The 23,460-nt window shown below is 35.7% G+C and overlaps 1 protein-coding gene across 3 annotated transcripts; it reads right to left on the bottom strand.

The window, feature by feature from the left end:
• Positions 1–1,751: 1,751 nt before the first annotated feature.
• Positions 1,752–14,671, bottom strand: LOC133705009 (regulator of nonsense transcripts UPF2-like). Of its 3 annotated transcripts, none has more exons than XM_062130102.1 (18): positions 14,399–14,671; positions 14,196–14,298; positions 13,861–13,948; positions 12,079–12,281; positions 11,003–11,347; positions 10,537–10,641; positions 10,245–10,372; positions 9,095–9,271; positions 8,863–8,944; positions 8,148–8,438; positions 7,836–8,033; positions 7,603–7,704; positions 6,798–7,049; positions 6,502–6,720; positions 5,289–5,459; positions 4,644–4,829; positions 3,202–3,666; positions 1,752–2,841 (listed from the first exon to the last, which is right to left on the bottom strand). In XM_062130102.1, exons 2-18 carry the CDS (start codon positions 14,256–14,258, stop codon positions 2,347–2,349), a joined length of 3,570 nt encoding a protein of 1,189 aa, XP_061986086.1. In that variant the 5' UTR covers positions 14,259–14,298; positions 14,399–14,671; the 3' UTR covers positions 1,752–2,346. The 3 variants fall into 3 exon arrangements, with proteins under 3 accessions (XP_061986086.1, XP_061986085.1, XP_061986087.1); XM_062130101.1 differs by having other exon boundaries at positions 14,483–14,671; XM_062130103.1 differs by having other exon boundaries at positions 14,196–14,264; positions 14,483–14,671.
• Positions 14,672–23,460: the final 8,789 nt, after the last annotated feature.

Raw genomic sequence — 23,460 nt, 5'->3', positions numbered from 1 at the left:
CGATTGGACTTAGTTTTTCCGTTTAAAGCAGCAAGGTATCAGTAGTTCTTTTTTTGTTTTTGTACTTTAAAAATATTATTGATAAAATTTAAAAATTTTTATTTTTTAAATTAATATTTTATTTTTTTATTATTTTGATACGTTGATATTAAAAATAATTTTAAATAATTAAAAAATTTTATTTTAATATATTTCGAATGAAAAAACTTTTAAAAATACCAGAATTAGTAATAGGTCTGAGATGGGACTTGCAAGTTGAGCTGTCCCATAAATCTGCTGGAAATAAATAAGAGCCGTAGAGGGGCTCCCACATTTACTGTTGAAGAAGAGGGACGCAATCATCAAACTAGATGAACGCGGTCCAATGATGTATTTTGATAATGTCTATAGTGACTATATTGTCGGAGAACCAAATTCCTAACAAGAAAGCTCTTACTGCTTTGCTTTTCACTTTTTAAAGGAAAACCCTGTTCCACTTTGTGCAATAACCACCTTGGACAAGTCTCTAGGAAAGTACCATTCAAGGAAATAGTTTAATCCGGGATGTTCCACTGGGAATATTTTACTCGTCAACTAGATCAGTAACTGGATAATTTATACATTTTCCTACAAGAAAGAAACATCGTAGCCTTTGAAAAGGTTACATGGAGATGTACATCTCTTTTTAAGAATAGGGTTTGTTCCTCCCAAGTTTTCATTTTCCAGAGTATTCTACTAGTCCACATTGCTTTTCAGTCAGGCATCAGTCTTGCTTGCTCCTAGCATGCAGCTATATCGTAGATACTAGATTATCGCTCCTAGGGAGTAGAACTTGAGGGTCTACGAAAACCCACTCTTTTCCATCTTTGAGAATGAGAACTTAAATGGTACGAGATGTAAATATTGTAATATTTTTTTATCAGAAAGCAAAGAGCGAAGATGAGTTTTGGTATCTGATCGTCGTTGCCTTAGATCCTGCTTGAAAGGAAGAAACGAATAAAAATGTGGGGTAAAGTGGATGAATTCGATGCTAGGCTGCTCTTTAACGTTTTTGTTTTTGTTTTTTTAATGTTTGTCCAGCAGTTTCTTTACTGTTGCGCTATTAGCATCACATTTCCAGTACAAACTCCAAGGTCATTTCATTAACCATGATAATATCTCCTCGTATCTGCCGCACTGTCTGCGGTACTGGCGAGAACCTGATCTAGAATCTGAAATCACAAATAAAAACAATATAGATAACCTTGCAGGTTTTGCCTCGAATAGCCAGCAACATGCTTGTAATATTATATGACCAGGACCAGCCACACCATTCTTTGAGAAAAAAAATATTACCTGACCTCAGCCTCTTGGTTTTGTTGGGTTGGGATATGTGCATGTCAACGGGAGTTACATGGATAACACAAGGTAATTACAGTGGTAAGATAATTTTCTGTATCAAATTTTTTTTTTTTAATTTTTAATATAACATATCAAAGTTAATTTTAAAATATTAATTTAATATTTTTTCATGTAAAATCACTTTAAAAGCCAAAATTCCAGTCCAAAAAAGCATGCGCTGAGGCTCAATCAATAATTGTATCAATGGGCTGGGTGATAAAGCCCATAATAGTTAGCATGCTGGCCATACTTTGGTTAAATTGCACATCCAGTCCCTTACTGTTCGAGGAAAGAGAAATCAATAGTGAGACTTGAGAGTCTTGGACGACAAAATTAAAAAAAAAAAAGGAAAAAGAAAAAAGAGAATAGTTTTTCATGACTAAAGAGACCAGTAAAACTAAGGCATGGCATGCTTTATCCTTGACAGGGGCGGCATCACACAAACCACGAATCAGTAATACAGCCTAAAACACTGAACAAGACATACAAGGCAGACTTTCACATCTATACAGTGGAAGAAACAGACATGGCCAATTAGGAATATGCAAATGGCTTTAATTACAACTACACCCCGCATGCATGTTTCAGAACGTCCACACTGCAACCCCATGCATAGCAATCCTCTGTATAACTTAGCTCTGCAAATCAACAAACACTCTCAACTCCCAACAACAAACCCCAGATATCAACCTTGCAAAATTGTCGATAGAGGGGAACAGAATTCTTCCTGCTATAAGGGATATAGCTTCTCCACCACCAAATTGAGGATGTGATTGCAATTATCCTTCAGCACTGAACTCAAGGCATAATGCACACTATTCGACACCGAGAGGGAGAACCGGTGTTAATCTATGTATCCGAGTAAAAAAAAAAATTCAATCAATTTCTTTTTTTTTTAAAGATCCTTCTTTCTTCTGCAATTGACTCCACTGCCTTGTCTCATAGAAGTTCCAGCAAGTCAAACAAATCACTCCCTCCTCTCCAACATCACCTTCTTCTGCCATGGAGTCCACTACCTGAATGATGATGATGCCGGTAACGTGACCCAGTGCCTCTTCCACTACTTCCTTCCCATGTGCTGCCACGGCCGGTGACTCTGCTGGTACCACCTGGCATCCAATTCAAAGTCTGAGTCCCCAATCCATTATTCTCCTCCTCCTCTCTATCATTATACTCCAACACCAGCCTCTTGATGTCTTGCTTCTCTTCAAACTCAGCTGCTTCTTTCTGTTTTGTGCTCTGCACAAGAGAGCAATCCCTAGGAATGTACAGCTGCTTTGTTTGTTGCTTATTCCCACGCTTCACAAGCACTTTCACCTGAACATCCTTGTTTCCTCCAGCCTCCTCATCCTCGTCACCACTTTCCCCTCCAACCACCCTTCCATGATGATCCTTAGCAGACCCCTCAAACAAGTTCATGGGTATCACCATATTTAATGCCGGTCGACCACGGAGTTCCTGCCTGCGCTGCTCCATGCTCTCCTGCACCCACAATTGAAATAACAGGAGTTACAAGGTTTCCCATTAAATTCTTCAGCAATTATAGAACCAGAATCAATTATTTGCAAATGGCAGCAATCACAATTTCCTCGGCATCTCAAAGTTCTCAAATATCATTCACGAAACATTATGTAATTGTCCTCATCAAAATGTAGACAGGCAACATCATGACTATTTACCCACAGAGTTTAAAGAGTCTTTTCAAACCGCAAAAAATGTTTTCATATATACACACAGTGCACTGTAGGGGCATTCACATGTGTGCACGTGTATATTGTATTCACTATTTGACAGGGAGGCACACACAATTGTGAGCAAAAAAAACAATAATCTGAATCTTGCCTGCATTACAGCTCTCAGTTCCTGCTCAAAACTGGCTACTTCAAGAGGGTCCACCTCTGCAACCTTTTGTCTGACGTGTACTTCATCCTCCTCCTCAGAAGCAGGTCCATCCCCATCATCATCCTCATCCTCTGTGTCAACCCCACCATCATGATTCTCTTCATCTAACTCTTCTTCATCATGTCCATCCTGGTCAATGGTGCCACTGCCTGAATCAGTGTCACTGCCACCAATGTCCTCATGCGATCCATTTTCCTCATTCCCATTCAAAATGCCTTTTCCATTGGCAGAGATGGTACTGGAAGTAGTCCTACAGAACGGTTTGTCAGTGTCAGAGTGCTTTTCACTATTGAACTTGTCAGTTGAGACAGTTCGTTCATTCTCCTCGAGTTCTATAAGAGCAGCATTGACTTCTTCAATTGATGAATACCGTATCATATTTGGACGTAATTCAGCAAATAAGTCCTGCAAATGCCTTCAATGTATGAGCACATCGCAAACTAACATGAAAGATGAAGCTATTTAAATTAGCTCCATAAGCAAACAGAAATAACACAAAAAAAGAGAGAGATCAGTTTCATAAGCACGCTTGTCACAAAAAGTGCCGCAATCTGACTAAAAACCAAATGAAATGGAATAAAAAGACAATTCTCTTTCCATAACTCAAGCTGAAGCTCCTTAAAAAATCCAATTAAAATTCTTATAGTTGCATGATGGAGTTGCTTCTACAATTTGGAGATGATAGGAAATGTCCCAATCAAGTGCAGCTTAATATAACAAATAGCCTTGCCTGATTAATTTCCAACTTATCGTTTCATTTCACAGATAGTGCATTCAAAGCAGAATGCCTTCCATTCTTTTGTTCCCTTTCGTTTCAATTAGGGCTGAAGCAAGAAAATTACTTGGTCACGTGTCAATTATTTCTATCGTTCACTGTATTTTGTTGAGAGAAGACATAACCAGGCATGTCAATGATAGAAAAGTTGAAAATAAATATCAAAATATAGGATGCAATTAGTCCTAAAGCCAAACAACTCTCAAGTGCAAAGTCTACCGAAGAACATGCGAATTGTGCATTTCAGTGATAAAATAGTTTGAGTTTGTATCACTTGTATTCAACACAAAATCACAACATTCTTGCATTTCATTATATCTTATTATGAGCCAACCAAATAAATCATAATGGCTTTCCTATCTTGCATCAAATCAAAGTATATTGCACAGAGCATGTCCATTCCCTATCTGCACCCACGGAAGAATATTCTTGTATTATTTAAAAAGCAATATCTACTTAAACCAAAGGCATGATTTTGTCATTCCACAATATAGCAATGTTGTTGAACATAAAAAAATTGTTACTCTTGAGTTCCAATCCTCTTATATTAGAAGAACCTTACAGTTAAACAAGATGGTAAGAGAGTATAAAGAGATGCACAACTGACCTGCAAATCAAATTCAACATCAAGAGGTAGCAAACCTTTGCTGAGAATATACCTCTGAAAGTGCATTAAAAACCGATTAAGTTTCCTCTTAGAAGAGCCTCGGTCAAAATAGTGTCCGCAAGTGTCCAGAAGAGTGATAACCATCCTGATGCGGAAACAATCCTCTGGTGGATCTAGCACGTCTTGCTAGTAACATGAATAATCAAAAGCATATCATAAAGCAAGCAAGGTGTAATATAAGCAGCAAAAACTAGATCATAAATTTCACCACAAAAAGTAATTAAGGAAAAAGCAATATATTAGCACTTGGAACATATATTATTAGTGCTAAAAATGGAAGCATCACATGCTTCAGGAATAAATGCTGTTAATTTCCTACTTTTCTGACTAAGCAGTCCATATTTGAGTGTATGATGTAATTAATAACCATAGTGGAGTAGATACATGTGTAACTTCATTTGCATTTCAAATGACCCCTAATAAAAAACTGGTCAGATGATCAGTTGTCAGACAATAGAATCATGTCTTCATCAAAGATGAACCTATATAAATTTATCATATACATAAAACTGGTTTATATTGATCATTTGTCTTCTCCTAAAATCTTTAATTATATAAAAACAATGATTTTGTTATAGCCCACACCTCTGGAGTGTCATGACCAAACAGAAGGATCCAGTACAGTGTCTCAAAAATCACAGACGAATCCACGTGTTCATAATTGTATAGTTCCCCCAAGAATCGCATGTGGGCTATGCGCCTCTGCTGCATCCCATAGTCATTTAGTTCCAGCCCAAGCCTAATCTCCTCTAAAACCTGTACACCAAAAGTAAATTGTTATAGATTAAAAAACAACTGTCCACATTCATGTACTCACAAGCAAACTTAATGCGTTGGAGTCTATGACAATATACCCATGACCAAAGATGCTAGCAAATGAGGATTCAGAACATTCCACATCTTAAAAACATCACTGCCATACAAGACAGATTTGGACAGCTGTCTGCAATTTATTCAAGAATGTGGATTGTAGAAGAAATCGTTTTAGTTTCAAAGACTATTTTTTGTTTCAGATAGGCTAAAGTAATGGTGGCGTGAATAGCTAATAGCCAAGAAGTAATCATAAGAACGCAAAAGGGAAGTAAGGTTAGTTTTGAAGGGGAAGGTTATGGAAAAACATATTTAAGGTGTCTTCCAAAAGCCACGCTCCTGTTGATAATGGGACAAGTGTAACACTCTACAGTTAGAAGTGTCAGCATCGGTCTCTTTTAGATTGTGAGAAAATGAGGACATAAGCATCTACTAGAACACCCACCACCATCTATCAGCCGTGCTATCAAGTATGACTATCGCTTTATTAAAGACATCCCTAAAACCATTATGCAAGTTATCCATGACTAGCTAAATCTCAGATATCAAGACTGCCTACATGAGAAGCGAAACACTCTCACTTCACCAAGCAAAATTATTTCTGATACAAGTTCCACTTTCTTCTACGACCATCCATATTCAAAACTACTCCCATTATTCCATATTTATTGGTATCAAATTCTCAAAACTACAACAATAGAATTTAAATCTTTGTTTGTTATTCCTGAAAAGAAGCCATATGGAGGGGAAAATGTTTAATGGCAACAAGTTCCTCAGACCAGAATATTTTCCCCAATAAAACATCTGAATGGTGTAGCTTGCAAATCCTCAACTTCCATTATCAAAATGCCATTAGAAAAACATAAAAAGCCAACTTGGCTATCATTCAAAAAAGGGAGAAAAGAAAAGAATGATATTATGATATTATCTTTTCAAGGAACAATATGAAATACGAACAACTTAAATTTCCGAAATGAAAGAAACAAACCTCATCAACAACTGCCACTGCAAATTCATCATGATAACGGCTTAAGCCAGCAGTCAGAGAAGCAATCAAGTGAATTTGCCCATACTTCCCTTTATGAACCTTCATAAAACACTTTAAAAGATATGCCTCACATTCACTCCATGGTAATTTACGAAGTTGCCGGAGCACATGCTCAATGGAAGACTTGTCTAGATCGGAGAATAGTAATTTTCTGATATACTGCACAGAGAAATCATCGATTAAATATATCTAAAGTGAAAAACATTGAAAAGATGGTGCTATAAAATGATTCACACCTGATACAAGGGAGGACGGACTTTAGACACTCGTGCAGACCTTTCAGGTGGTTTGCACAGATAGTAAGCATTTTCTACAAGGGTGCTATGCCGAGGATCCAAATTCTTGACATTTTTCAAGCGCATAAGTATCTCCAACATATTAGCCATGCGTACAGTAGTTTCAGGAGAACGATACAGAAAACGGCCACATGTCTCGAGAAGATTGCAAGCAACATCAATGTTATGGTGAGTGAAATCATCTAAACAAGCCTGTAGGAAACAGAAGCATCTACGTATAAGCACAGTCCAATAAAATGAAACATGATGAAAGTACCATCTCAGATCTCAACAGACCATATATTAATTTCAAATTCATCTTCTGTTAAAAATAAAATACTGATAATGACATTAAGAAAAAAATACAAATGGTAAACAAAAATGGAGTTAAAAAATTATCTGCATTTAATGTAACATAAAAAATCAGCTCCATTATATATCATGTCCATAGTTCCACCTGTCTTTCTAAACCAAACAGGATCAAAAGCACATGGAATTTTTCACAGGAATACCAACAAGGTACACAAGTAAAAAGGGAAGACTCATCTACGCGTATGAATTCACTTGGAGATATAGCAAATGGTATTGTTTCCAAGGAAAGAGGAAGACTGACAGCATGGATTAATTTCCTGGGATTGACAAAAAGTGCATCTTTATGGAAGAAGATTCAGAGTCATTCCATTTAGTTACAACCAAGGTTTAAATAGGCAATAGAGTAGAAGATAATTAAAAGCAAAACTATAAATGAATAAGCCACTACACAGACCTTCAAGCAACTAAAAACAGTGCTTGCTGGTGCAATTCTGAACTTGCAGAGCTCTCCAATAAATCTAATATTCCTGATCTTTGTCTCGATATTCATTTGATCCTGCAGAAAATTTACAATTTGAAACTCCAATCATAATATTTACAGGCTGAAAATGAATGCCAGTAACAAAACACTGACAAGAATAACAAGCCAAGCCATTCTTGCTTCACTGAAACACATCAAAAGCAGACCTTTTTATTTATTAAGAAATTGAACTCCTCCTCTAACATTTGTAAGAGCATGGAAGAGACATCCTTCATGCATGTTGAGAGTGTGGCAACCATGCGTGAGTAGTATGGAAGCAGTTCTAGAGATGTCCTGGGTACATTAAATAATGCCCTTACAAGCTTCTTCCGACTTGACTTGGAATTTAGATAACAAAAATCTACCTGAAACAGCATGTTAAAAAAAAAAGCCAATGAGATCTTAAGTATAAAGGTTCATAGTTCCTGAAAAATATGTGAAGCGCCAATTCAGAAAAAAAGAAGAAGCAGTGTGATTACAGTCAATTGATCGATTAGGTCACGGCTAACGCAACCAGGAAGCCTCTGTAACAGAGCATCCAAATTAGTCCCTTCAAGACTTTTGAGTTTCTCCTTCTCATTTTCTCCTTTTCTCTCTGCATCTTTTTCTTTCCCTTTCTCCTTTTCAGGATCTTTTACCTTTTCTTTATCTTTTTCTTCCTTATCCTTCCCCTTCTCTGTACTCTTTCCCTCCTGCAAAGGGCCAGACTCTGCAGAAACCTCTGCCATATCTTGGGTGGGTTGGCCTTGATCTGATTCAGGTGCCAGCTCCTTAAAATATATGAAGACATCAATGCATAGAATAAGATATAAACTTCTTTTGTGTGAGTGTAGAAGTAACATTTTCACAGAAGAACCATCAAAGCAACCTAGAACAGAACAAATACACCTCAAAAGGCCTGGAATACATGTAAGTTTAGAAGCAACAAGAAGCTCACTTCAGAGAAGAGAAGGGAGATAGAAGGGCCCACAAAAGGCCGCTAACTAGTATAAACCCTACTTCAACCCATTTAACTGCAAAGTACACAAGTCTTAATGAGTCGTGCAAAACGATTACCATAATTCACAAGCTACTATAAAAATTCACACCAAAAGTCATCATATTCACTTGTTCTTCACCAATTGTTGCCATATACCATGGTTAAGTCAGGAATAACCAAAGCTGTTATAAAATTTATGAGTTTTAATCCCTTACACTTGGTTGATCTTGAGTCTTCGCAGAATGCTCATTTGCTTTTGGCTCTGCCTCTCCCAATAATACTGCTGGAACAAATGCTCTAAAAGGAACATATAAAAATCCACCTTAGGTTTCAAGCTGGCAAATTTTGTATATAAGGTAACCAGAATTAAGTTTAATATAAAATTTATTTGTAAAGACTGACACCATTCTTTTAACTTGATTTGAAGATTTTCTAGCCACAACAAACCTGAGATCTGGTAAGCATTCATAGAAGGCTCTAGTATCTTCATCATCCCACAAAGCTTCAAGGAGAGAAGCATCTTTCCCTGCTGCAGGTGATGAAGCTTCCTCCCCACTAGTAACCCTAGTTGTATGACCATCTTCTGGCATCACTGGAGGTTGCATATCAAGTGCTTCTGCTAAACTGATATGAAGAAATTATATGTCAAGGGAAAAGCCTTCAGCACATAATACAGATGATGCAAGCTGAAGGGGATTACTTTATAGCCTCCTAAAATACAAGTACCACTATGTGCAACCAGGAAGAATCAACCAAAGCATTAACCCAAGCAAGAAAGAGGAGGGCAGAGCACATAATTGCAGCTACAAATTCACCAACACTACACATGTCATAATTTTTTTTTATCAAGAGCCTATATTCAATTCTAAGGCCCATAATAGGAACGCCAGCAATCACACAATTCTCAGCATCGGAAATCCTCTACTTAAAAGTTTCTAAAAAATTCTTGACAAGTTGTTAATTAGCTTACAAGCTTTCTTGCAAGTTGAGATTGAAGTGAAAATCGAGGCTATGAACCAAAGCCAGCAAGCAACAAAGAACTTTCAGGTAAACATTTATAAATGAGAAACATGAAATGATATGTCTTGCTTAGCTATGCAAGTTAAACAATTGACAACAGAAAAATCAAAAAGTCTACCCTGCACACTGGTTTCAGCAGCAAGTTTTATGCCTCCCAGAATGGCTTTTCTCATCTTCAGCCCCAGAAACTTCATCCAACAAATGACCACAGCACATTGGTTTGACAAACTTCCGTTTGCAGTCTAGTTAAAGAGATAATCTTTTGATATGTCCGGAGTGGCATATCTTTTTTAATCAGAATTAAATTTCACATAAACAACTTTTATACAAAATCATCATTCATGAAATTAAGAACAAGTACAATAATAATGGTTGTGATATCAAGTAATAAGGTAGAAAGGTTAAGGATTCAGAAAGGCAGATGTAAAGGAAGGAGCAGCAGGAGAGAGAAAATTCACTTGGAAATATGGCATGCTTTAATTGTTACAATGTACGTCCTGCTGCTTGAATGGAGTCTACTTATCTAGTCACCACAGAATAAATACAAAAAGAAAATGACATTGACAAGCAAACTTACGATGACACATTACGGTACAATTGGTCATAAGATTTTCGCAGCTTTTCATATGATGAAACATTATCATCACTCAGCTCTCCTTTAGCATTCAGCATCTTTGCATTTTCATGCTCCATTTGACGAAGTGACTGTTAAGAGATAAAAATCTATCATTTACTGGCATCTTAGAAAATAGAAGTATAAAAAGAGATGAATGGAAAGAAACAAAGTTCCTCATTCAGACAAGAGCCCGGAAAAATTAAGATTGCAAAGTTGGACTAAAATAAACAGCTAAAGGCAGTAAAAATCTTACAGCATGCTCTGACTGAAGTAGTTCTGCGACAACATCATAATATGTATGAAAGGCTTTCCTGAAGATTTTCTTTTGATCAGTGGTGATGCTAAGGCCCTTGAGAAACTGCAGAGAAATGTCAGAATGTAAGGCAAACTAAAACATGATTGACAAAGTAATCTTAAAAGATCTAAAGACAACAAATAATGTGAATAGTACATGTAAATGAGATAGATATTATCACAAATAAAAGAAAGGTGCTAATCAGGACTAAGATAAATGCAAACTAGAATGAGATTGGCAATGTAAATTAAAGAACCTGAAAACAAAAAAAATGTGAACTGTAAAAGTAAATGAGATAGAAATTACCACCAAAAAAGGTGCTTACACGAGTAAGATAAACTCAGGATCACACAATATATCTTTACAATCAACCAGGTTCAGAAGAGAGGATTGAAAGGGAAAGAATAAAAAAAAGAAGCAGCACCTCTTCCTGGGTTTCTTGTCCAGATAGGGGAAGCCCCAGAAAAACTCTTCCTTGTCGAGCAAAACTAGCAAGGAGAGTCAAATTTGTCTGAGTAGTATCTCTGTCCTTCAAGTTTTCTATACTAGTAAGATCCTTAATAATATTGATGAAAATACTGCTGTCTTCTGTAACTCCAACAAAGTAAAGTTCCAAAAGCAGTTTTAAGGTGCTTCGCTTCTTCATAGCCTTTGAGTTCTTGTCCACGTCCAAGTCTTCCCCTGATTTTCCAGGAAAAAAGACCTTTAAGAGCCCTTGTACCAGGCTTGGCGAGAAGTCTTTGTACCGTTGATGAAGCAATGAACAGATCTTTCCAAGAAAAGCAAGTGTTAAAATAGTTCAGAAGGGCAGACAAAATGATAAACATACCATGTGGACTTCATGCAAAAAGTTCAAAGTAAAATGCAGTTTTCAATGAACAGAAAAAACTTGCAAGTTATGGTATAATGCTACACATAACTAGTTATTGTCCCTTGAGAGTTTTGCAAAGTCCCTGCTAGCTGAGAATTATCGCAGACTTGACCCGTCAAAATTTAAAGGTATGTGAACATGAGAACAAAGCACTACAAGCAAGGCATTAATTAACTAATCCAGAAACTTGAAATAATCAAAGAAATTTGCAAAACACAGTAAAAACCTAAAGCAGATTCAAAACAAAGAAAACAGGACAATTAAGCCAAGCAAATAAGTGCATGTTGGACAATGACAAGGTTGCCAAGGTGCTACTTGGTGATAGTGCAATATATAATTTTCCAGCACACTTCTGAGAAAGCTACTGTAAGCATTCGACTGTTTTATAACATACCACTTCAGATATTTTCATGATCTTAGGCATGCAATAACCCAGTTCATAGTCCGAAATTGAATGAATAACCAATAGCTTGAATACAATTTAATTTAATTACCATTATCCAGCCACTAAAAAGGTGATCCCTAAATACATGTCGCTGATTTGCAAAAAACATGTTCCGCAGCTAGTGAATCATATCCACAAACGGACATGCCCAAAAAAAAATTCTGCTTGCAATTTTAAAAGCTACCTGAACAGCTGCTTGTATGTCAGAAGTTCTAAGTTTTGCATCACAAATGGATGTCACAGCTTCACTGACAAATTTGCTAAGGTTCACATTTCTCAACTCTTCCATCAGTCCTTCCTTCTGTTCTTCATTTATCTGCTTTAATTTTTTGATAACAGCAGTATTGCGCTTAATGCTGGAATCCAGTGTCCTGAGAAATCCTGAATCTGGCAACGGTGGTAAATTGTATCAACCTCTCCTGCATTCTAAAATTAATACAGAAGGTATCTTTTTGTTTGAAACATAGCAGCATACAGTAAGAGACTCAAATCACTTTCAAAAGGATGAAAGATTGTGAATCCAGCTGGAATCAAAAGGCATTAGATTTTTTTATATAAAAAAAACATGGCAGCTATATTTGAATTAAAGACTAGAGTCATCTTTAAAATATCTAGGGGGTATTAGTCAGGTATGAAGAACAGAGTGTATCTGTCGAAGTCTCTCTAGCAAGTTTTAGAAAACCCAACCACAAGAGAACTCTCTCCACTAAGATTGCACATCTATGAAAGAATTTAAAGCATGATTCAGCTTAAAAAAGGATTCATGAGTTCAAGAATATCCATTTCTGGAGTGAAAAGAGGAAGATTTTTAGACATTGTGGATTAAACTAGAAAGCTCAAAAATATTTCCCAAGTCTTTAATTAAATTCAGTCTATGCTGCTGTCATTTTTTAAATTCCAACGGTACAAAATTGTCAGCCACCTTTGCCATCATTTCTTGCGTCTTGTAATGCCACCACAGCAGCCAGCACAACAGCAATGCTGTTACTGGACTTATTAAAAATCCTATTGATACTAAAAGAAGGTTGCATTTCATGACTTACTACCGAAAGCATGATGTCAAAACCTATCACCATTACTAACCATCCTTTGCATCACATTGATTATCATTACCGCCATTGAAATATTCTGTCACAAATATGATCACCTCTCACTGTCCTTAGTTCCTTACCCTTTTCACGCCATCACCAAAATGCTACCACCATTCCTTGATTTCTAGATGGTTTTTTCTATAACCATCTCGTGAATGTAGCCCTATATGAGAAGCACCAACCAGTCTCTACCTGCATGAGCATGCCCACTCTCTCCTACTACATCCTATTGTGGCAACGTCATGCAGCACATTCTGAATAAAAACATCATCCTCTCTGGATCCTAATAAACAGTAGTGGTGCTAAGGGGAAAAATATCAGAGCATAACCAACATGGATTCAATCAGACACTATAAAAACCCTACCAAATTTGACAAGGTCAAACATTCATTTTTGGATAGCCAAAATAACACAACATCAATAGTAAAGAGGCAATGCACCAAGGAATTTCTACCCATTACATAAGATAAAAATCAGTAAAAATAATAAATCAACAGAACAAATAGAGTCATCTGCACTTACAAAAGATTACTCAACACACAATGAAGGTAAAGTCCCATATTCAATTATCTAATAAGGAGGAAGTGAGGAATGGACCAGAGCCCCAGATATGTGTGTTTAATATCAGCCTTCAAGAAACCTTATTTCCAGACTCTTTTATTATCATCAGCATTATCAGCCTAATGCCTTCTGTTCATATCTATCAGGCTAAAACAACGAAACAACTAACAAGCCTTTATTCTTTTCAATCATCAAAAAAAAAAAAAAGTTTTAAAAAAAATTCAGCAAAATCAGACACTGCCAGGTGAGCTTATCCATTTCAGTAACAACTAAACAATTAAACAGCCCTAAAAAATTCTCGTAACATAACCAACCAGGCCTTTCAGGATTCAAATTGCTTTGACGAAGAGCAACTTTTGCCTCGATAGATTTCTTCATTTCCTCGAGTCGAGCAACCGCTTCCTGACAAACAAAACAAGTCTTCTTAACAAATTGCTTGAAAAAATGCAACAAAAAAGAAAATGATAACAATTGCAACAACTACTGCATATTCTCAGTAGTTTCGTTGAAGCCAAAAACTAATGAAAAATTCAACTTGAACATCATAAACTAATATTTGTTGTTAAACAAAAACTAACATGATTCAGAAATTATAAAAGCACACAGATTAAAATACTAAAACTGACAGAAACAAAAACAGCAATCGCACCTCATCGTCTTGCTTTCTAGGAGTTACACTTCCACCACGGCTCTCATCTTCGTGGTGATCCATCTTTCTCTAATTGTAAACCAATAATTTGTCAAAAGAAAACCTAGAATAACAAATTTCACAGTTTAACTCGCCAATAAAACCCTAGAATTAGCACTGGTTATTGAAACTAAAAGGAACGCGGGGAATAAGAACCAAGCGACCTGCATTGTCTCCTCGATTGTTGTTGCTTGTGTAGTATACATGAGTATATAGATAGTTAGTGGAGAGAGAACGTTAGGGTTTACCTGATCGGAGGTTGAACCGGGGAGTAACCGGGAAAGTAAAGGAAATTGCGAGGGGGAGAGGAAGGCTAAGCCCAGGGTTTGTTTGGGTTCGAGAAAAAGACCCTTAGATTTTGGAACCTAGGTCAGGGATCAATACTCGGGTTAGATGCGCGAGTTAATTGCACATTTGCGTGGTAATTAAATTGCGACGTCACGTTAAGGTTATGTTTGGTTTAAATGATAGTACTTTCTTTTTCTTCTTCTTCTTCTTTTTTTTTATGATTGGGGCCAAAGCACAAGAAATTACAAAGCAAGTTAAGTAACTGTTCTCGGACAGGGCAAGGCTACCGGTTTATAGCCTGTTGTTTGTCTTTGTGCCTTCTAGAGAATTTGAATTTTTTTTATTTTAAATTAATTTATATATATATATTTTTAATATATTAATATTAAAAAATAAAAATAAAATTATTTCAATATATTTTAAAACAAAACATATTTTTAAAAGTAATTTTTACTACAATATCAAATATTATAGTAGCACTTGTTAGCATGGTTGGCCGTTTATTGTCAAGACATTAATTTTTTTATTTAAAATTAATTTTTTAATATTTTAAAATTATTTTGGTATAGTAATGTTAAAAATAAATTTTAAAAAATAAAAAAAATATTATTTTAATATATTTTAAATAAAAAATATTTTAAAAATAAATTACTACTACAAACATTACCCACCTTTACATTACCTACCTCAGAATGATATTAAAATGATGGTTGCTTCACATTCCCGAAATGTTTATTATGGACAACTTATACTTTGAGAGATAGAGATTGTTTGGAAATATATTACAACTCATATTTTTAAAAAATTTATTTTTTTATTAAAAATTATTTTATATATATATTTTAAATCATTTTGATACATTAATTTTAAAAATAATTTTTTTAAAATAAAAAAATATTATTTTAATATAAAAATACTTTAAAAAATAATTATAACCATACTTTTGTATTTAATTTAACCATTTATTATTCAGGATGATAGGTGCGCTTCACTTTAAATGATAGTATGTTTTTATTTTATTGTTTTGAGATAGGGTCTAGAGCCCAAGAAATTACAAAGTAACTATTCTCAGACGGGCAACCTCCCTGGTTTAAGTTGCTTTTAGCTGTGCAGTCAAAATGTTATTTGTAGAAAATTTCAAATTTGAAATTTTTATTTAATATTAATTTTTTTTATTGTTTTAATACGTTGATATTAAATAAAAAAAAATTAAAAATTAAAAAATATATTAGTTGAATATATTTTGAAACAAAAATACTTTAAAACACAATGTTTATTATATTCCTGAAAATTCTTTTAAATAATAGGAGCTGCACATCACATGGTGTTTAGTACGAGCATGTTTGGAAGTGTGGTTTTAGTTATTTATTAAAGTGTTTTTTATTTTAAAATATATTAAAATGATATTTTTTTTATTTTTTAAAAATTATTTTTAAGATCAGTATATCAAAAAGATAAAAACATAAAATAATTAAATTTTTAACAAAAATAAAAATTGAATCTTTTCGAAATTCGGTTTCCAAACGCTCTCATGTTTATGTTATTAGTAATATCATGTTATGAATCTGCCACTGCCATTACAATCATCTGTATCATTTTTGTTACGATAATAACACTCGCTTTCAATACCTTCATCGAGTAATTTTTATTACCTGCTCCTTTTCATCTTTGCAGGAGAAACAGAAATTATTTTAAATTTCATTTCAGTTCATACACTGTTACAATTTCAGCATTGTGACAGAGTATCCTTCCAGCTTCCAAAAAATTACCTGTGCTAAATATTTTTATCCTGGGCATCGCTTAGCTTGGCCCAATAACTCAACATATAACAACTACTATCGCAGAGCCACAGTTCTGTCATCTAGACCCAAATCAGTTTAGTAATCGCACGGGCCTGTTAGAAACAATACGGCCCAAGGAAGCACCGAAAACAAAATCCAAAAGTTTTAAATTGAAGCTCAGTTCCCTGAACAACAATGTGATCGTAACAGGTTACAAGGCAGGTCTGTTTACTTGACCTTCTTCTGTGATGCACGTTGAGATTTGAAGACCATGTTCTTGACTTGTCAGTTGTCACCACGTGATTTTGCTCGAGGAGGGAGTGAGCAAAATGTATTGGATTACACTACCAGAAGGAAACATACGGTTTCTTTTCTTAGAAGATCTATGTTTATAGCTCATAAATTTTGAATGGTCTCCTTGCAGAGAAGCCAAATTTTCATCGCAGACAATTCAATGGTGAATTCTTGTGGCATATCCCCCACACTGATTTTCAATGCTAATTATACGGAACATGAATTAAACCAAAGCCACATTTCACTTGGGGCTGGGCTGGCACAGGTACAGAACAGAAGGGTGCTTAATCCTCAAATTCAAAGCTGCCACTGCAATATTATCCTATATATATCCAAGGCAATTGTCATTTTCCCCCCTTTCCTTGAACAATGGTCAAGTAATTTATTGACATCTGATTCTAAGGATCAAAGTCCCCATCGTTCTAGCTACGCTTGGCAGTTTCAATCTCTCCATCAACGTCAAAACAAGTTTATCTAGCTAATGTGATCCAAATTTGTCAAATGGCTCGTTGCTCTCATATTTCCATGTTCACACACTAGGGCTTAAGTGCAAAGTGGTTGAAGTGAACGAAAATTTTGGACCGAAACTTATGTTTTTACACGCATGAACCTGGTAAACAGCCCAAGGTCACAGGAGACCTTGACCCTTATTTTTCTCAGATATTTTCACTCAAACATCAGACTGTAGTGTCAGCCTAAAAACATATTGGTGTTTTTTTCATGGCGTACCTTACTTAGCCTCGAGTCCCTAGCCATTAGGTCATATGCCTCGTTTGTTCTGATAAATGTCACCTGGGAAGCTGTAGTCTTTGTTAAATTAATTGTTTTTACGCTACATTCTTTTTTCGCACTAACTGACCAACCATGGCGCATTACTTCTCAATCTCACTGTAGTCATACCTCACCTTGACGTGCAATTTGGTTGAAAACCATAAGATTTTGAGCCATGTGATGCTGCTTCATAAACTATCACAGGAAGTGCGTAGAATATATGAAAAGACTCTTCGGGCGGGGGAGCCAGGAACTGTTTCTGCTGCCACTATCAAAGAAATGTTTTGTTTTTGACGAAATCCATGTTGCCACTACTGAGATTTTTAAAAGATGATAAATATTTATTTTCATATACTGCCTAGAATTAGGGCCTATCCATATCAAATCATGACTGAGAAAACCATATAAAAAATTTAACAACTACAAAGAAACAGCTGTCTAACATCAGAATTTCCACTTCTATAATTGAATTTAAGCATTCATTTATCTTGAGTTTAAAAATCATTTCCACAGTGTGTGGATCCTTTTGTATGCCACTCAGCTCCACATATATACCCCACCATCCTCTCTCGACTCTACATATATACCCCACCAGTCCCTTACCCCTCACCAAATAACCCCTTTCTTCATCTTCTCTTCTTTTACCAGCGACTTTGCAAAAAAAAACTCTCCGTAGTAGTTAGTATCCGTGCTCCTTGACAGGCCTTAGTTTTGTGATTCTCCTCTGTTTGAAAACAGACTTTGTGTTCTGTTTCTACTACTTGACAGTTTTAAACAATGGAAGATAAGTATCAGGAGAGACCAAAAAGGTCAGGATCAGCAAGGGTTCCTCCACAAAGGGGTCAAGTTAAGGCTAGGATATTCAAGGAGCTGGTCCAGAAAGTAAAGAATGTTGTTTCAGTGGCTGGACTGTCAAAGAAGGGAAATGGAAATGGTGGCTCAGCTTCCACGAGCACGTATACTTCAGAGGGACATTCAGATTCCTGACCTTGAAATGATTGTGGCAACCAATTCTTCTCCTTCGCTTCATTTCCTTATTCACCAGATTAAGCTTTCTTAACCCGTGTTCACCGCTCTTTTTCGTTGTTTATTTTCAATAAATTGACTTCGAGGCACACGAATAGGAATATCCTCCCTCTTCATTTTAGCCAGTTAGGAGGTGGATTGGAGATGGACTTGGTTGATTAAGAATGTTGCTGCAAGTAAATATAGGTTATATGGTGATTGTGAATTTCTTAAATTCTGGGCTCATTTGCTGGATTCCCAGCTGTTTCACATTTCATCTATAAACATGCATTTATAAAACTTGATTTTCTTATTTTATGCCAAGTTTTACAGGGTGTTTATGTTTTTGGAGCTAGACTGGACGCGAGTCTGTTTTGTTTCTGGGATAAAACTTCATTCATCTCTGAATTTGCTAATACTACCAAGAGTTTCTGTTTCTTGCCTTCTTCTTTTTCTGCTTTAATGTCCATGCTGTTAGCAGAAGGTAAAGGCATTGCAGAACTCTTTTCAGTTAACTAAAGGCAGAAGAGAAATGGTGGTGGAATGTTTGAAGAATAATTCATAATTGCGTCTGCTATCTTTATAAATCACAAAGCAAATAACAGATATCAAATGATTCCATTCTTGAACAAGGGCTCTCCGTAGAACTTCTATTTGAAGATCCTAACTATTTTTTCCCTCGTTAGTTTGCCTGCCAAGCTTACAATTTCCACAGCAGTTTTTGGTTTCTGTCTACTGAGAACCGGACCAGTGATCCGCTGATCGTACGAGGAAAGGGAAAGAAAAGAAAAAAAGGGCTGCCCCTCGCCCGACCTCTCTTCTTTTCTCTTGTCTCTTCTTTTTTTTCTCTAGTTGTCCACGCATTTTAATACACCACCCAACACAAATCATATCACCTTCTCTTGTCAGTAATCAACCTCTAATAATACCCTCGTCACCAGTAGCTTATGTTCAAGATCCAACCTCTCCAAAAATGGTATACATAGCACACTAACCAATACTCAACTTTCTAGTAAAATATATATTCCCCGTTATCTTTTCCTTTTCATTGGGTAAGCATGGGTATCTCTAAACATCACAGCTCAGTGGACTTCATTTCTCTGTTTCCTGCACACTCTCACTCTTATTTTTCATACACTTTTGTTTTATATAAATTTCACTTCTTTTATATTTACTAATTGAAATATTGAAAGGTCTCTCTTTCCAAGAGATAATTTGTTTATTAGGTGAATGAACATTCACTGAGAAGATCATGACCGGTCATCTTAGCACCATGAAAAACACCAATATAGTCTGAGGTTTCTCACGAATTCAATATTATCTGATAATTTTTTCTTTAATAATTTTTTCTTCTTTGTTGACATACGATAACCTTTTCTTTCTTTTCTCAAACCAGAGATTCTTGCCCTACTGTCAATTTTGATCCCCTAATTTTAATTTTCTTGTAAATAACAAAACCAGATGTATTTTTGTAAAATCAATCTCTAATAAGCGTAATATCAAGGATTAAAGAAAAAAAAGAATGCAAAAATAAATAAATTGGAAGAACAAAAAAAAAAAGTCATTGTGCGAATTCATCGTGGCTTGTGATGGGATTAACAGTAAAAATCGGAGCTATTTTAAATTTCTTCCTGACAGGAAGAACAAAAGGAGAAGACAAAATGCATCTTTCTAAAGCCCCTCCAACAGTGTGAACACATAATAAAATACAATATTTGCGAGTTATTAATTAAAGCTTGACTCCGAAGAAAGTCTGTTTAAGTATACACATGTGGTGTCCTTCAGCAGGAAAAAATATCATAGGATTTTGTTTTTTCAGTTGGAGTTGTGACGAGCTTTTCAAAGCATCAAGAGGCAAGTGTATCAGCAATAAAAAGAAACATCGAGCATGCATTTATTTTAATCTTGCTCTGGGTGCCAGCGAGCATACCAAGCCTTGACCTTTTCAAAGGGTGACTACACTTGAATATGACAAGGAATTAAGGATTACAATCTCAAAAGTTTCAGGTCTTTTGATGGCAGCTGTAAAGAAGGGACAAATATGTTTGGTTACTAAGGTTAGATGTCTGCCACAACATAGTAGTAGACTATTCTTTATCTTTATCTGCATGCTTAACCTATCCTCTGTCAATTCTTGTCTTTATTTCATTTACTTGCACTATAATTCCAGAGAGACAACATTTCCTGATGGGTTCCACATCTTGTAATGTTATTGTATCGAACACAAACCCACCACAGAATGTCCCGTTCACTATGGTCGACAGTGCTACGTGTTCACACTGTGCTTTAAACTTTGTGATTATTTGGCTTTATATTCATGCTCTCAATCTCCAGGATATAAAGACCCCAACCTGGGGTACCATGCCTTGCTTGTGTTTCTCCTTTCTTCTTCTCCAGTGACTTTCAAAGCTTCTTTCTTGTCCTCCCTTATCCCTTGGAAACACACCCTGCCGATTTTCTCTCGGATCAGAAGCATGGACAACAAAAATGGCACCCCAGAGGAGAAACGAAATGCTAGCCTTCCACCAAGAAGGGGTCAAATCAAAGCCAAAATTGGTGAAGACCTAAAGACATTTATAACAGGATGGGTAGGGGGAAAGAGTGATAAAGATGGTGGCAAAAACTTGATCTATTTTCCAAAAAGTGGCTCCTGCTCCAAGTAAACACGGTCAACTGGCTGTGTTATTCTTAGTCTGGTACTCAAGAGAGGAAAATGAGGGGCGGCGGGGACGGGATTTTTTTATATATATATTAAATTGAGTGTCTGAATTGTTGGTGTTCATGCCTCAACTAATTTTATAAATCTTAAAATTAATGATATATAAACTTTTAGGTATGGAAATTTAAACTTGCAATTATTAAGAAATAAATCTAAAATTTAACAAGTTTAGATACCATTAAGATTCTAAGGTTTTTTTTATTTTTAGCAGTATGTGTTGCTGTTAGAACTTGCTTGGGAAGTTGTCACCGTGCAAGCACTGCTTTCTTTGCCATTTCCTGCACTTATTTTGTAATTTATGTAATGCATGTATGTGGATCTCCCTGTTTCTTTCTCTGAACTGTCAGCTCTCGGTGGTTTATTTATTAACATCGTATCTGTGTGCAACTTCCATGATTTTCCTCTTTGTTTTGCTCTCTTATTCTTTATTCTTGAATACTTTGGTCATTCAAAGCACTGAGGGTTCATTGCCTCAAGATCACAAAGGACTTTCGCATCACCGTGCCATCGGGGGAAGAGAATGTATAAATCCATTCTAGTTTTGAACCAAGTAGTACTATGATTTCATTTACTTTTGACTTTTGAATTTAACGATCATCCTTTGACATTTAATCACTGGCAAACCAGAAGATTTAAAGGAAAATATGGAATGAAACGACAAACAAAATATATTGCTGAAAAATGTAAGATTATTAAATTATTTTACATTACGGGATCCTTGATTCTCTAAGATTATTAAATTTTATTATACACGATGGCATCCTCATTCTCTACTAATAAAATATTTATTTTTATGTTTTAAAAATATTCTCGACTAAGAACATATTATTTTACATTACGGAATTTTTTAATTTTTTAATTTAGTTTAAATTAATATGTTTTTAATTTTAATATTTTGATGTTAAAAATAATTTTTTAAAAATAAAAAATTATATTATTTTAATATATTTATGAATAAAAAACCGCTACTATATTCTCAAATACCTATTAAAACATATAACTACATCCACGGCGCTAAATTTATATATACACATTGCAATTTTATAGTGGACCGACATGGAAGAAGTGACACTTCTGAGAGTTATATAAGAGTTTCGTTTAATACTGGAAATCCAATGGAATGAATGTGGATAAATACATGGAGCATGCCCTTCACAGAGAAATGGTCCAATAGCCATCCAAAAGCCATTCTCCCCAGTGTCTCGGGCCTCTAATGTACAAGAAGACTTGACTGTCTTACCTTTCTTATTTTTCTATCCTCTTGTCTGAAAACGATGACAAAGAATTAATGCCCTCCACTTGCCTTCTCTTTACTTCAAAAAATCCCTCTTCCTGTCAATCGTGGATTACATCCACATGAAATACCATATAATTTCTTATGCAAATCCCCAATCTTTATTGAGAAAGGCATGTGTTTGTTGAGAATTAATCAACTTTCAAAGGAGGAGTCCGAGCTTGACCAATCTCTTGTGGCTAGAAGGTGATGTGACAAGAAATTAATAGTAAATTCTACATGGCATTAGAGGGATCCGTACAATTCATCTCAGTTCATGTAAAAAAATTCTTCGAAGACAATACAAGAGATACACGTTTCGGGTTTGACAAGGCAATCAATTACTAAGTAGACTTGACTCAAAAGTTACTGAAAATGTTCCTATGCTTTCTAAGCCAATCCAAATATACTGTTGATACTCTTTCACCACGTGTGATCTGGGTGAATTGAATTCAATGAGTGCTACTCGAAACAGCACTTCTCTTTTTTTGACTTCAGGACTATCTTGCACCAACAATTCATGCCAGCGCAAACCATGTCTCCGACTCCGAGGTCGAACCCCATCTACAATGCTGGCTTGGAGTGCCTGCCTTTTCCAGGACAGAATACGAAATGGCAAGCCTCGACCATTTTATACCTGTAGCTCGCATGGAAGAACAGCATTTCATTCTCTCGAATGAGTAAAAACAGAGAGGATAATCTCTCTTTAGCCAATCTGCTTTCAAGGTGGAGAGATACCGGAATTGTGTAGTAAGTTTCCACCAACTGTTATTGAACTGATTAAAGTTAATTCAGGCTCGTTTAGCATTGGTCTCCAAAGTATACCTAAAAAAAAAAAGTTGACCCAAGTTTGTCTTACTTTGGTGTTTGTATCGTAAAACTTCATAATCGCGGCTTACATTCAGCATCATTGAATAAAATCCCTTTCTTGTAACATCATCCTGGGAAAACCTGTATCTTTCGATGCATTGTATGTGAACTTGCAAGGAACTCCCTGGTGTTGTGAAATTCTGTCAATTCAAAATGGAAAGATCCTTCTCTGCGTGCTCTGTTAACACTCGCTGGCATTTATCTCATCAGACATGAGTATCCAAT

Source organism: Populus nigra, chromosome 10, assembly GCF_951802175.1.
Source record: "Populus nigra chromosome 10, ddPopNigr1.1, whole genome shotgun sequence".
Lineage (NCBI taxonomy): Eukaryota > Viridiplantae > Streptophyta > Magnoliopsida > Malpighiales > Salicaceae > Populus > Populus nigra.
This window is presented reverse-complemented; position numbering and strand designations above follow the sequence as displayed.